The sequence below is a fragment of the Carassius carassius genome, chromosome 35, assembly GCF_963082965.1.
Source record: "Carassius carassius chromosome 35, fCarCar2.1, whole genome shotgun sequence".
NCBI lineage: Eukaryota > Metazoa > Chordata > Actinopteri > Cypriniformes > Cyprinidae > Carassius > Carassius carassius.
The window spans coordinates 17,077,404-17,093,338 of NC_081789.1; the positions used below are offsets into that span (position 1 = coordinate 17,077,404).

Sequence of the window (15,935 nt, forward strand, 5' to 3'; positions counted from 1 at the left end):
ATCACTGATAAGACTTAAAACATCAAGACTTCTCTGGAAAGAAACGAAGGTAACCCTTGTGAAGGCCATATTTATATTACATTGTAAGGGTATTATTAAGGCATTATAATGAATGCATGATGCATTATAAAAAAAAAACTTATGCTATATAGTCTTATGAACACTAATAAGAACAGTTTTATGTTTTATAATATTTACTTATTTGTGGTTTTAGCTTTTAAGAGTATGTTGATTAATAACACAGTTAACATGTTGCATCAACTTAAGTTACAATGGATTCTATTTTTAATATATAATGTATTATAAGTCTCCTATCTTGCCATCTTTCTTATGCTTCTTAAACCAAAGACCACTTATTAGTAATAATAATATTTTTTTCTCAAAAAGCCAGATCAAATATCATATCAGATGAATGTATAATATGACACATTTGCATTAAGCTATTTTTATTGTAATATCAGTTTGATTATTTTGATGGTACCCTTTAGACAACTGTTGATAGGTTTCTCTGCATCTAGCAGTCATTGGAGTATTAGTAATATGTCTGCTAAATATATGCTAACAGTTTATTTTGATGGTTCCCCAACAGACAAACTGACAATAAGTAACTTTGGAATTACATCAACATCCTACCAACCCTAATGTATAATACCTATAACCTATGAGAGTTAGTTGACATGTAGTTGTAAAGTTACTTAAAGTCAAATGATTAAGGGGACTCTGAAAATAAAATGTAACCTATGTATTTTAATTGTTGTTATGATTATTTATAAGATGATATAACATATTATAAGGTTTTTATTATGCATTAATTATAATGTATTAATAATACCCTTATAATGTATTATAAATATGGGCTTCATAGAAAGTGTTACCACATACAGTCTCACCCTCTCTTCATTTATACACATTGACCATACTTAAAAGGGCAACATTTTTCAGGAAATATAACCTTGGGTTGCAACAAAGCCATAGAGAATCCATTGCAATCAAGCAGCAAATCTAAAAAGAACATAGGGTTTTTCAAGTACAGCTTTTCAAAGTCATATATATTAAAAGGTACAAGTAGACAAGGTTCATCAGAGAAGAGGCAAAAAGTAAATATTGAAGCATTGCTTTCAATGATAAAAAAAAAAAGCTAATTACTTAAAGCTTAAAAGCTAAATGTCAAGTTTGTGATTAATAGAGGAGACTGGGGTCACACTTTTTCTCCAGTAAATACTTCTCTCTGTTTTAAAGTCAATTTCAAAGTCTTGGCCGTATTTTTCTTTGAACATTTCCACCTTTGTTGCTTATAAGAAAAACACATTAAACATTTTCCTAATTGACTTTGAATCGAACACGCAAGAGTTACGGAGATAAAGCCCTTGTGATGAGTGGAGGCTGTCAAAATCAAGTGCAGTGACTAGTAGTGGAAAGTCATCCCGCAGTTCAAATCCTTTCTTTTTAATGATCTCTCCTGGCTCTTTGGAAAAGGTAATTGGCTAAAACATGGAGAGGAACTCACCTGCTGGGAAAGTTGCTCTGCAGCTTTCAAATGGAAATGCTACTTGCTGTCACTCGAGTGATACGAGTGTACACATTGGAGTTAACACTCAAAAGTGAACACAGAATTCCCTACATACACAGTGAGGTTCAAAAAGCTGGGAAAACACTGAAAATGTAAGTTAACATTATATAGACTTTCAAAAAATTATTATTAATGCTGATAATTTAAAAGGGTCATATGCGATTTCAATTTTTCCTTTCTCTTTGGAGTGTTACAAGCTCTTGGTGCATAAAGAGGATGCAAAAAGTTGCAAAGACTAAAGTCTCAAATCCAAAGAGATATTCTTTATAAAAGTTAAGGGTCAACCACACCCTTCTAAAACGGCTCGTTCAAACATGCCCCCACATCTCTACGTCACTATGTGGGAAGATTTGCATAACACTGCCCAGATGTTCATGCAAGGAAAGAAGACGTAACTTTTATTCTCGTTGTAGTATTGCTGTTGCTGCCGCCATCATGTCGTATAGAAGCTGTGTGTTTCACTGTGAAAGCGAAACTACTTTGTCTGGCCTTCCAAAAGAGGACAATATCTGCTTCATCATGACTAGAGCTGATCCGTGATGGTCGCTGAGGAAATACATCAACTTTGCACTTTGGATCGCCTTTCACCGTGGATGAAGCGGAGTCCAGCACAGTTCATGTTGCCGCAAGCCCAATGGACGCTCCTTCGTAGAATCCGCCAACGGCGCCGTTCTCAAGCTGACCTCCTCTCACTCTAGACCTCCGGCCTCCACTCACTCAAGGCCACGCGCAGTGTATGACGCTTGTCCGTTGAGATTGACTACTGTTTGGCCTTCCAAAAGAGGGCATGACATGTTTAGAATGGGTTTTAATGTTTATGTCTTGTTAATCTGTCTGGACAGGGGATCACAATATGTTAAGGTGCGTAACATTTTCGTCACACACTTGTCACGCACTAGATAGCTGGCCAATCACAGCACACCTCGCTTTACTGAACCATGAGCCTTGTAAAAATCTACATGTTTCAAAAGGTGGGGAATAGAGGAGAAACAATAATGTACAGTACAGTATGTGACCTTAAACTGCATAAACACATTTCATTACACCACATACACAAAATAATGTTCTAATGTTTCTAAAGTAATGGTCAAAAGTTTTGAATAATTACTGCGAACAAAAATACAGTAAAAACAATGATATTGTGAAATATAAAAAAAAACTGTTTTCTATTGGAATATATTTCAAAATATATATAAATTCCTGTAATGACAGCTGAATTCCAGCAGCCATTTCTTCAGTCTTGCATGATCCTTCAGAAATCAATCTAATAAACTGATTTAGTGCTTAATTGTTAACAGTTATTGTTTGTGATCAAGTATTAATAACACTTCTTAGTATTATCAGTCTTAAAAACAGTTTTTGCTGCTTAATGTTTTCTTGGAAATTGTGAAACTTTTTTTCCAGGATGCTTCGATGATTATAAAGTTCAAAAGAACAGCATTTGAAATAAAAATATTTTATAACATTCTTAAAGTCTTCACTGTCAGTTTTGATGAGTTTAATTTTGATTCATAGTGTATCACAATTTCCACACAAACATTAAGCAACTGTGATAATAATAATAAAGTTTCTTGAGCACCAGATCAGCATATTAGAATGATTTCTGAAGGATCATTTAACACTTCATTTGGCTGCTGAATATTCTGCTTTTCTGTCACAGAAAATTACGTATTAAAATATAATCAAAATAAAGAAGTTATTTTAAATTGTAATAATATTTCACAAAATTACTGTTTTTAGTGTATTTCAGATTTTTTTTTTAAATGCAGCCTTGGTGAGCATAGACATCTTTCAAAAACAATAAAAATAGCTGAATTTTTCCAAACTTTTGGCAGTTCTGCACTTATGCTATTATCCCCTCATGAACTACTTGCACTGTAGCATTCCTTTTGTAGGCTGCACTGAATAAAAACTACCAACTGAATATACGTTACAGTCCCCACTGTCATTTTCACTCATGTATCCTTAATTATAAATGTCATAAATCAATTAAAGTTATGGCCCTGGAAGCTGACTGGTCACTACAACATTTTATCAGTGCTACAATACACACAGATTTAACATAACATTTTTAAAAGCAAAAGGTACTATAAAGGTGCCATATTGTGAATATAGTCAAAACTAAAAGGTTTATAGTTGTGCATTTATTGTAAAATTAAAAAAATATATATATATATATATATATATATATATATATATATATGAATAGGAATGTGAACATCAGAAAAAATCAATTCAATTAAGTCAAAAAGCTAGATTTCAATTCAATTGAAATCTAGCATTGATTTGCATTGTGGTATAAAAAAAATATGTCTAAAACGTAATGTTAATCTTAAAATGTACAATTTTTTATTAAATCTAAACAGTGTACACAATAATAATAATAATGTGCAATAATAAATATTATTACCATTATTATAAGAATAAAAAAAATTGCAGCACTTTCCAATAATAAACAAAACAGCAGGTGGTAACCTTTCAGGGCTTTATAGAGAGAATCTGAGCAAGTGCTGCTCTTTAAAAAAGTAATTTCACCATTATTAATGCTCCATCTAAGTGAAACTGTTCTTTGAAGGAGCAGACAGTAAATTTAAAATCCATAAGCGAACTCTGAGATGAGCCATGGGTATCTTAAAAGGTTTGCTGTGTCACTCACATTAGCACTTTTTGTCTGATATTTCGCATGGCAAGAACACATGCATTAGAATCCTGCTTTATATTCATGAAACACGTACTCTGAAATCAAAGCCGTAAGTATGCTCTGATGTAGGTGTTCTTTTGTTCGTTCTTTATTGCTGAAGTCCTTCAATCATTTCAATCACCTTCTCTGCAATGGAGGACTCTATTTTTAAAGTCCTGCAGACGGTCGCTGGTTACTGCCTCCCGGAGCGCTTTGAAGAAGCCAAGGTAATGCGCCATGTTGTGTAGCATGAGTAAAACACCGCCGAGCAGCTCGTTGGTCACCAGTAAATGATGAACATACGCTCTCATATGCTTTTTACAGCAGTAGCAGCTGCAGCCTTCCACAAGTGGGCGGAAATCATCTTGATACCTGAAAGTCAAACACAGTGTTATGAGGCTAATTGTCACACTAGGGTATGTTTAATGGAATTCAATTTAAGCGCTTTTAAGTGTAAAATCTAAAAATTATTTTATGGACAAATCTGCCATGCAACAGAATGCATAAAACAAATATTGAAATGTACACATATACATTTACATAAAACATTTACATGTTTTGTTTATTGATGATAATAGTTTGTGATATCACAGATGTTCAGCAGCTTAAAAAATTTTTATTTTTATAGATTTATGCATTTACTTGTTTTATTTTTTGTTATAGGACCTATGCACCTAACAAAAACCGTTTCAAATATTTAATTCAAAAACTAAAATCCAGTGTAAATAAAGGCATGTTTTCCACAAAATAAATCCATGGATGAAAAAAAATCCTATTAAAATGTACAAATATATCAATGCCTGTAAAGAAATATCCTTCATCGCTTCTTTGACCACTAATCTGATCTGACTCTAGTGATAAAGGCAATATTATGCAAATGCACTCAGAAGCGAGTATGAATTACTGACATATTGCATTTATTTATCCTCATATATAAGCTGAGGTGATTGAGATCATGAAAGATGTGCTGGAATGCATTATAGTCTAATCTGATATGAGCAAATTAATACACACAGTTATATGAGGGGTGAAAGGATATGTCCTTGTCTCCCTCTATACATACAAACCTTTTATCTTTGAGGTTAATTTCATAAAGTGTCATATTTTCATCTCCATTTGAGTTTAGCTTCTTGACAGCAGGCATCTCCCCATTGAATTCCAACACTGTTTCAAACATATAAAAAATAATTAAACGTTCAGCACTGCTTTACATACAGTTGTGGTCAGACTTATTAGCCCCCTTGGTAAAGATGAGCAAACAAGACAAAATAAACCTACATTGTTTATCGTTTCAAACTTTCACTCAAAAAAAAATAAAATAAAAATCACATTATAAAATAAATGTAAATGTCTCCAATACAAGTTGGGCACAATTATTAGCATGCCTAGAAATCCTTAAGTATTTTCCCATTAATATTTACATCTTTTAGCACAAGGTGACTAAGATCATGAAACTGTTCAACCATGACTTCTTGTTTCACAGGAGTATAAATATGAGAAACAAAAGCCAAATTCCCTTAATCATTCATCACAATGAGCAAAAAAGAACATAGCTCTGAAGTGCAGCAAAAGATTGTTGAGCTACAAAATAGAAAGTTGCTGTAAGAAAATAGCTGAAATAGCCAAAGAAGGTTGCAAAAGGTACTGAATAAAAACGAGTCAAAAAAAGAAAAAAAAAGAAAAACACTGTATGGGTCAAAATTATAGATTTTTATTTTATGCCAAAAATCATTAGGATATTAAATAAAGATCATGTTCCATGAAGATATTTTGTAAATTTCCTACCGTAAATATCTAAAAACTTAATTTTTGATTTATTAATATGCATTGCTAAGAACTTCATTTGGACAACTTCAAAGGTGATTTTCTCAATATTTCGATTTTTTTTCCAATAGTTGTCTCTCTGCCAAATATTGTCCGATTCTAACAAACCTTACATCAAATGGAAAGTTCATTATTCAGCTTTCAGATGCTGTAAAAATCTACATTTAAAAAAATTGACACTTAAGGTTTTGTGGTCCAGGTCACACATATACATACATACATATATTTTTCTAAAGACTAATCATGTGATTTCAACATGGGGCGGCTCACATGAGATTGCCAACTACATGTAAAATAAATAGGGTACTTAATAAATTAATAGGCTATTGATATGAAAGAGTTAATTACATGTGAGAGTAAATAATTTAACATTTTTCAAAATAGTTTTACACCTAAAATTACTGAATGCATGTTTAATTTTAAAGAAAAACAGGAAAACCCTGTATAGAGTAGAACCTGCAGTGACAGAAGGCGGCAGATCAGGGTGAAGCTACAGCTAGTCTCCCTGGAGAGCTCTCTAATTGGCTGAGGGGATAATTCTTTCTTTCCTGATTCTGCAAGTGCCTGTCCTGAACTCGATTACCATCCTAACACATCGATTAGCTTCTTCTGCACACCAAACAGCCTGAATCAATTATTAATGCCTGATAGTGAATTTTTTATGTCTCTTCGTGTGATCCAGATACTTTGCAGACATACGCAGGGGTCTCTATTCTCACAGAAAAGCTTTTGATAGTAAAAACCAACATTAAAATATGAGAAACTATAATGAGGTTTGGCTTCATACATGTTCCTGCTGAATTTGAAGCAACAAGATGGATTCCCAGGGCTCTGGTTCTGTTCGAAACAAGCCAGTTATTTAATTTGACAGGGGCTTGAACAAACACACACTCTCTCGAAGACTTTATTATTTAAACTCACACTTAATTATCTGAATCAAGCAGCAGAAGCACAGCCCCACTTCCACCAAGCCATGCTGAGAAAAACAGCCCCACATGCTGCTCATTGTTTCTGCTGGCAGTGAACGGGTAGCTGACACTTTAAATACAACTTTACTAATTCATATTATTGTGCTGAACAGCTCCTTTATAAATCACAAGATGAATCTGAAACAACCTTCCCATAAAAATTATGTATAGATAAGTTAAAGTTGTTTAGTTCAGTATGTTCATCTAAAATATGAATAACAATTTCAAAGTTATTATGTTTATAAAAATAACAGCAAATAGACACGTGTACCAAATTTTTATCGTTTAGAGACCTTAGAAATTAGTAAATCAAATATGATACAGTGGGTTTTATATAGGGTTAAGAAAGTGTAGGAAACATATCTTTTCAATAGTATAGCTAAGGGCTTCTGCACACCTGTAGGGGTTGATGAACCTGCCGTCTCAGGGTCAGGGTCAATGATGAAGTTAAAGGAGAGCGCACAGCCTCGCTCCGTCACCTGGAAGGGGAAGAAGCTCTCGAACAGGTCCACTCCTGCTTCAACACAACTGATGACCTCATCAGGACGGCCAACCCCCAGCACCAACCTGACACAGATGGTAAAAGCTCAATATCAATGTACTGCACATTCAGGCTTAAACTTGGACAATAGGACAAACAATAGGAGTCAAATGCTTTTTTTTTTTTTTTGCCTTAATGGGAGTTATTATTTAGAGGTTAACTGTAAAGGTTAATTAAAGGTCATAGTTGTCTCTGCATGTAAAGCTAAGATAGGAAAACATATTAAACACTGAATTAATAACACTTCAGCCAGCCTGTAACAGGTAATTCTAAGGCTTTAGATCTCACAATACATTTTTTCCTATTGGTTTGGGAATACTTTTCATAGTGTACCTCAGTAAGACGAAACCATTAATACAAAACCAGTGAATTTGCAGGTTTTTTGTGCAGTCTCTATACTGCGTTTCAATGGAGATCCAAAAGCTATCTCAAACAGATCAACAAACACAAACTGTTTTTAAGGTTAGAAGTTTGGATAGTTGCACAAAGCAAAATGAGGAGCACTAGCACATTCTGACAGTACAAACAGACAAACACACATTCATGTTGGGGGTGGTACTTTGTTTTTAAAAAGAGGTCTCATGTTCAACAAGGCTAATTTACTGTAATATTGTGAAATAGTTACTAATTTAAAATAACTTTTCTATTTTAATACATTTTAAAGTTTCATATGTTCCGGTGATGCGATGCAAAGCTGTATTCTCATTACTCGTCTTCAGTGTTACATGATCATTCAGAAATCATTTTAATAAGCTGATTTGCTGCTCAAGCAATATTTCTTATCATCAATGTTGATAACGGTTTAATATTTTTGTGGAAGCCATTATATATTTTCAGGATTCTTTGATGAATAGAAAGTTCAAAATAACAGCATTTATTTGAAACAGAAATCTTTTATAAGATTCTAAACATTTTTAGTGTCACTTTCGATGAATTTAATGCATCCTTGCTGAAAAAAAGAACTTTTGAACTAAACATAGCAGCGTGTAAATACATAGTGTAACAAAAGCATAAAACTGCAGCACAGAAACATCTTGTCCTGCTATAAACACCTAAATTATGTATCCTGTCCTCCAGCCCTTCTGCTTCACAAACTTCTCCATCTCCAGTTATTTGTGACCTGAGATACACCCAGGGGAAATGTCGGTTTCTAACAAGACTATAAAGCCCAGTGGGAAGCATCCCTCCACACTGCTTTACTTCCTGCCATTGTCTCTTTGTGATTCTGTAACCTCCTAGTCAACCTCAAAGAGAGGGAGATCAGAAAAATCAATCATTAAACCACAAGGAACTCAAGATGAAGTCTGTTCCTGAAACCTTTCTAACCCCAGCACTTCCAGTTCCCGGGAAGGGATAAGGTGGTGGCTATGGGCTGCTGGTGGAATGGAGTGTTGCTATGGCCGCTGAAAATCTGAGAGTAATAAGTTGAGGAAGATCTAGCCACTTACTCTCCAACTGAAGAATAGTCTGAGCCTGAGAGTCAGAAATTTAAATAGATGCCTTTTTTACCTGGGTTTTTCTTGGGGAAGCTCTGCAGATGCCGCTTTAATCAACTGAACCCTCACATCCTGGTCCATGGCAGCAGAATGAAATCCATCCAGGACAAATCCACCCACAGGACGCTTGGCAGTCTCTCGTGCCGACCGGAGCCTCTCCTCCAAAATGTCTCCACCCTCCACAACTCCAAATATCTCAGCCCATTTTAATTCCTGTAAACAGTTCATGTATTTATTTAAATATATTTCCATATTTTACCCATCAAGGCCAACAGAATATTTAATTAAAACGATTGTTCTGACAATTTTAAATACACCTTGTTAATGAAAATTGGCCAATGACGTTTTTAAGAAACTGTATTTGCCTGCAACATTTATACTCAACTTACCCTCTCCCTAGGCTCAATTTACCAGTCTCACTAGGGGCAAGTTGTGCCAAGAAATACATTTTTTAAAAGCAGTTTATTTTACATCCAAAGTGATTGTTCCTGAGGATACACCACATCCTGAAATTTATGTTGGACCCATAACTTGTGCACGAAATTAGAATGTTCCCTAAAACATTTGCCAAAATACGGAACATGTTACCGGTTTCTAATGCAGAAAAGCTAGTTCATGCATTCATGACCTCTAGACTGGACTATTGTAATGCACTTCTAGGTGGTTGTCCTGCGTCTTCAATAAACAAGCTACAGGTAGTCCAAAATGCAGCGGCTAGAGTCCTTACCAGGTCAAGAAAATATGCTCATATTACCCCATGTCAGGTTATGCAATCCCATCACGCAAAGTCATATTACTTTTTTTTGATTCGCATGGAGGAATTTATTCGGCAAATCCATTTCCATCTCCCATTATTTGCTTTAACCCTTTCTCTCACAAAACAAAAACCAACTCAAGTGAACGTAAAAACATTTGTGGGAATAAAGGCATTTCCATCATTAGTTTCTGATGAGATACTTCAATTGCGCACTAAAACAGGGTGACGGAAACATAAACTGTTATGTGCTCACTTTAAACACACTTTAAGTAAAAACTGGCTCAACTCCCCCCACTTTCCTATGTCAAAATCAAATTTTGTCATAAAATCTCAGAATCTAACATAAAGACAGATTCAATTTAGAAAAATCTTCAAAAGAAGTTGTTTAGAAGAATCTTTTTGTATATAACGTCTGCTGTTCTAGCTAGCAGTTGCGCCCTGAATAGTATAAAATATGACCATTTGTCATTTTTATGGGAAATGTATCCTGCAGGCACTAACCGGTTAAACCAGTACTGAGTCTGTGTTTTTGTGTAGTACCTGAGTTTTCTGGTGCAAAACCAGACATTCATCCAGATGGGCCAGAGTCCTGTCCACTGCCTTACGGACTCTCTTGCGAGAGGTACCGGCCTGCCAGGTCTCTCCGTCTGCCATGCTCTGATAGCAGTCCGGCTGGATAGCTGCCTGAATCGCCATGAACCGAGCCACTGTCAGCTCTATCCTTCCCCCGCTGCCCCACACCGACACTGTCTGTTAAACCACACACAACCATTAAATCCCTCACAATTAACAGTAAAGGGATTGCACAGCTTCAAAGGACACAAAAACACTCTGTAAGCCAGACCGCATCAGTTAAAAACCAATGTCATTTTACTAAATTGCCTATTTGTAATGATTTAATGGAATCTGAGTCACTGTCAGTGACAAAAGAGGCTGAAAACAATCATTCGACACAGTTCTCTAACCTTGTTGGTGACGTGACCGGCCGGGCTGGAGTTCGCAGAATCATGCAGAGAGCAGAAAAGCACAGTATCATGAAGACCTGCATAGGAAACCATAAGCTCACTTCAGAGAAATAGCTTATCAGACATCTACTGTTACTTGCACAACTCAAGAAGCTACTTCTAATAAAAATAAAAAATAAACATCTTGTGTATAAATGTAAAACAGCATATGACAAACTGCAAAATACACATGTATTATTCATCCATTTACTAAATCCTCAACAGCAATAGAATGCATAAGAACAGTTCAAATCAATCATTAACAAAACTGTTTACTGGAGATATAAACAACCAAGAGCTCAACTAATTATTCTGAAGATATAAAAATGCATTTATAGGGAGATTGGGACAAACTGGGGCACTGATGAGTGTCGTCAATGGCGAAACTGTACATTTGCATAGCTTGAACTAATACCCAACTGTAGATTAGATGAACATGAATATTTAAGATATGAACATGAAGAGGAATCTAAATTTGGTGGTATGGAATAAATTTGGTGGAAATGATGGAGGTGAACTTCAGTGACCAACATTATCATGTACAATAATTTTCTTTTTGTAATTATCCAAATGGAGAGCTAGCAGCCGCCTCAAGTCACCCTTTGAAATGTCTTCACAGTCACACATCTTAATATTACCTTCCTCATTTATGGTTGGATTGCTGAAGGCAACGACTGAAACAGTGCCCTTCTTTTCCTTACGGTTGCAAAATGAAAACTGAAAACTCATTTTACGAAATAGCATCTGCGGTATGCATCTAAGCATGAATGCATAATTATTTCTAAACAGTCACTTAGTAGTCAGCGAGGGAGGGAGAGAATCTAAAAACATGCCTTCTGAACTAAAACTGAACACCCCCACTGGTAAATTTAGATTGGTTGAAAGATAAAACACTTTCAAAACCAAACCAGCTTTTATTTAATATGAATTTAATTTTATTAAAGCTTATGTTTGGAATATCAATGTGTGTAGTTTCTACTAGTGGCACCTATTGTAATTTGTTTGTTCGAGCAATAGAAGTGACTTGAAATTAGTTTCAAGTTCATTTATTTTTGAAGTTTTCCTGTCTGCTAGCAGTTTCACCTTCAAGATCAGTTTAATTATTCAAAATTTCTAGTACTGTAAGCAAGAGAGAGATCAATTTATCAAGTCCTTCAATTCTCGAAGCTTGTGCAGGATCAACCTCTAGCCAATTACATTTATTTTTAAATTGAGATCATCTTCAAAAGTGCAATACTTTCTTCCACAGTCTCAGCTCCAGAACCTCTTTGGCCATTTTTCTAATAGAACTGTGTGACCTGCTTCAAGATCTATTAGCCAACTGAGAAAATGTTTACACCCACACTGCTGGATAGAAATGACTTCCAATGCTTTGAAAATAGCAGAGGAGCAACAAAGATGATCTTTTCAATGACTGACTTTTCAATGATCTTGAACAAACTACCAGTGGCAGTATGTTTTTTTAATAGAATCTTTTATCATTTCTATTCATCTCAATAGCAGTTGCTGGACTTGAATTAAATGATTTAATTCTGCCATATCTGGCTGAGGACCACAAAACATTATTCACCAATCATGACAACAGTGGCAAAAGCTCCAAACTTTTCATTAAGATTGTAACAAAAATTGGCTAACTTTGCAGTAGAAACTCTCTTTTTAAATCAGTGCTACATGACTGGAGAAAACAAAGGGGCCTCAAAATCCTGGGGTATCATTTATAAAAATGTTGCACAGAAACCATCCTAAATGTAATCATTTACGGTCATCTCTCAAATATGCGTCTAGTGATTCATAGAATGAACGTACGCATAGAAAACGCATGCATGCCTCTCTTTCAGATGTGAAATCTATGAATCACAAATGATCTTGAACTGAATGGTTTCAGCTCTCTGCCTTGTAAACGACTCCTAATTAATGTCATTAACATATAAAAGATCACCAGTCATCGTCCAAATCCTTTAATTTAGAATGGCAAGCTGCAAGAACAAATGTCTGAAGACATTTTTAACCCAAGATAGCAGATAACAATAAGTTAGTAAAAGAGTGAAATGCTAACCTGCAAACTTTCGGACACCCTCTTTGAATTCCTCCAGAACCTCAAGATGCTCTGCACTGAAAAAGAAAAAGTGCTCATATCAAATAAACAATTAAAAATAAATCAAACCTTTTCCAACTTTGATTTATTTTTATTTTTGTTGCAGAAATGAATGTGAGATTAATCTCTTATAATACTTTTAATAAATAGATTTTTATTTACACTACTGGTCAAGGTTTTTTTTTTAATTACTATTTTTAACTCTTTTCCTGTTTTCAACAGGCAGTTTTCAGTGTTAAATGAAGGTTCAAAAGAACAGAATTTATTTGGAATAAAAATCTTTTGTAACATTAAATTTCTGTCTTTACTGTCACTTTTGATTAAATCATTGTGCCTTTTCTGGGGAAAAAAATAAATAAAATCATACCCCAAACTTTTGAATATTATTAAACAGTAAAAGCTGTTTACAACATTAATAATAGTACAAAATGAATCTTGAGCAGCAAATCAGCATAAAATAATGATTTCTAAAGGATCATGTGACAGAAACGACTGGGGTATGATGATTTAAAAAAAAATCATTTAAAATGTAATGCTATTTCATAATACTACTGTGTTTACTGTATTTTTGGTCTAAGTACGGTAGGTGAGCATAAAACACTTCTTTCAAAAACAAAAAAAGGTTACTTTTCCAAACTGTTGATCAGTGTGTATATATTTATATATATATATATATATATATATATATATATATATATATATATATATCAGGACCTCAAGGTCACTTTAGAAATTACAAGACAAAAATCGAATAAATTAATCATTATATAGACATATCCACTGTGAATGCTGTGAAAACTTTCACAACATCAAATTTTGTGAACTGAGATCTGTCAGCAAATTATGCCTTTTTACAGACCCACGTTTTTGGTTAGAAACACTATTAGCCATACATTCTCTATATAGTATATATTAAGTATAATAATATAGGTATAGCTAGATTCTTACAGGCTATCCACTGACACCTGAGTGACTGATGGGAGGTCTCTCAAAGTATGTAATGTGTCCTGGGTCAGATGAGGAACTGTTGCACAGCGAGTGTACAGGAGACATCCGGGCACCTCCAGGGAATGCTGTCCTGAATTTCCCAGTCCAGTCAAAAGTCCCAGGCGACATCCTTGTACCACTCGAGACAGTTCCAGTTTCATCCCACTTGTGGAGCGGTAGCCTCCTAAATGGGAACGTTTCTCAGATCTAGAGGAAATGACAGCTCGTCACCTGCAGAAACAACATTCAACCTCTTTATTCTCTCGGTTTCCAGAGGGATATAAGTAGTGTTTGAGATGCACACGTGGACTTACAGTATGAATGAAATAAAAGACATTGGTTTACCAACCTGAATTTATCTACTAATTTATCTACGAGCACAATATGTCGTGAATACTTGTTAGCAGAGAATAAAAAAAACTCATTCGATAATAAATCTTCTCAGTCTTAGCTGCCTCAGAAAGCAGGGCATGTGCTAACTTCAGGTCGCAGAAAAACTTCGTAGCGCTTCGACTCGGGTCTCACATTTACGACGTCATACCATTGCAGCGCACTGAGCTGTGTGGATTGGATTTTTATATAGGCTACATATGACTACATTATTTGTTTTTTAATGCAATTTAATTATTAAAGTAATGTTTACTTTTGTAGATGGTTTATTGTATTCTGTGCTTAAGCTCCGAAAATTAACTTGTACACCAGGGTGCATTCAGATCAAGGTTACTACAGTTAACTAACTATTCAATTAAATATTAAAACATTGAATTTTAGCTATAGTTCATTATGCAATAATAAATATAACTAATTTATATATATTAGATTCATAAACTCCCTCCCTAATATAGAAATGGTAGAAGCAATGTGTCTTTAGATTTACTCAATACACCACCAGGACAATACAGGTGCGATGTGGACGTGTCAGCTCCAGAAAAAAGCAGCACATTGCAGAAAAAAAAAACAGAGACCAGCTGTTGGGACCAGGTGGCTTAAAGCATTTATGTAGTAGCTATATTAATGTTTAATTTAATATTTTAAATATTTCATATTTATATTATGCTTGTGCATATATTAATATGATTGTATGTATAATCAAAAATAAAAAACAAATTGAATAATTTTTTGGGGTGACTGCTCCAGGACATTTCTATCAGTGGGCTTTTTGTATAAAAAAATAAAATAAACAAACTGTCGTCTTCATCTTATATCACGTCACGTGTCTCACTGGATTTGTTATTTGATATGAATAATTAGCCTAAAATACAAGACTACCAAAAAGTTAAACTGTGAGCCCCTAAATAGCCTATGAATTTATAAATATGGCCTAGGCTACTATAATTTATAAATTATAATGTATAAGACTGTAGTATAATATAAATTATATAATATAGTAAACTAACAATCTGCCTGTTTGATCAGCAGCTGATATATTCAGAAAGACGTTTTTTTTTAATCTTCAAAAAATCAGTGTTGGCATCCAAACTATATTGGTGCTCATTGGCTTCCACTGTAAGGACAAAGAAAACAAATACCACTGACTGAGACATTTCTAAAATGTCTTCTTTTGTGTTTCACCATTCAAAGCTGTTTGATGTAGAGCTTACAGCTGCGCTCTCTTGACACGATGTTTAACTTTGATCAGGATCCTCCGCTTGTTGTTCATGTTTTGACTTCAGTTTAAAAAGAACATTTAGGCCTGTTGTTTTCCCTCTAAAAGACAACTGTTTTTGAAATCACCCACATTCTTAATAATTATTATTATAATTTTTTTTTAAACACTATAAAGGTATAAAATATCCAACAAGTAGAAAACTAAATTATCGTTGAAATTTTTATTAATTGGTAACAAATTTATTATTATTTTTTTTTCCAAAGCAGTAATAAAACATGAATTTCTTTTAACTTCTATATTTTAAAGTTAAACCAAACAGACAGAAACTCTTTACTATAATTAATGCCACATTTAGCTTGGGAACTGGGAATTTTACTTAATTTGAACACCCTGATTTTCACATA

General features: G+C 34.3%; 1 protein-coding gene across 1 annotated transcript; it reads right to left on the reverse strand.

The window, feature by feature from the left end:
* Positions 1 to 4,041: 4,041 nt before the first annotated feature.
* On the reverse strand, positions 4,042 to 14,281 carry qtrt2 (queuine tRNA-ribosyltransferase accessory subunit 2). Its single transcript, XM_059524659.1, has 9 exons — positions 14,272 to 14,281; positions 13,884 to 14,129; positions 12,897 to 12,952; positions 10,802 to 10,878; positions 10,377 to 10,586; positions 9,093 to 9,292; positions 7,440 to 7,609; positions 5,318 to 5,414; positions 4,042 to 4,622 (listed from the first exon to the last, which is right to left on the reverse strand). Exons 2-9 carry the CDS (start codon positions 14,081 to 14,083, stop codon positions 4,385 to 4,387), a joined length of 1,248 nt encoding a protein of 415 aa, XP_059380642.1. The 5' UTR covers positions 14,084 to 14,129; positions 14,272 to 14,281; the 3' UTR covers positions 4,042 to 4,384.
* Positions 14,282 to 15,935: the final 1,654 nt, after the last annotated feature.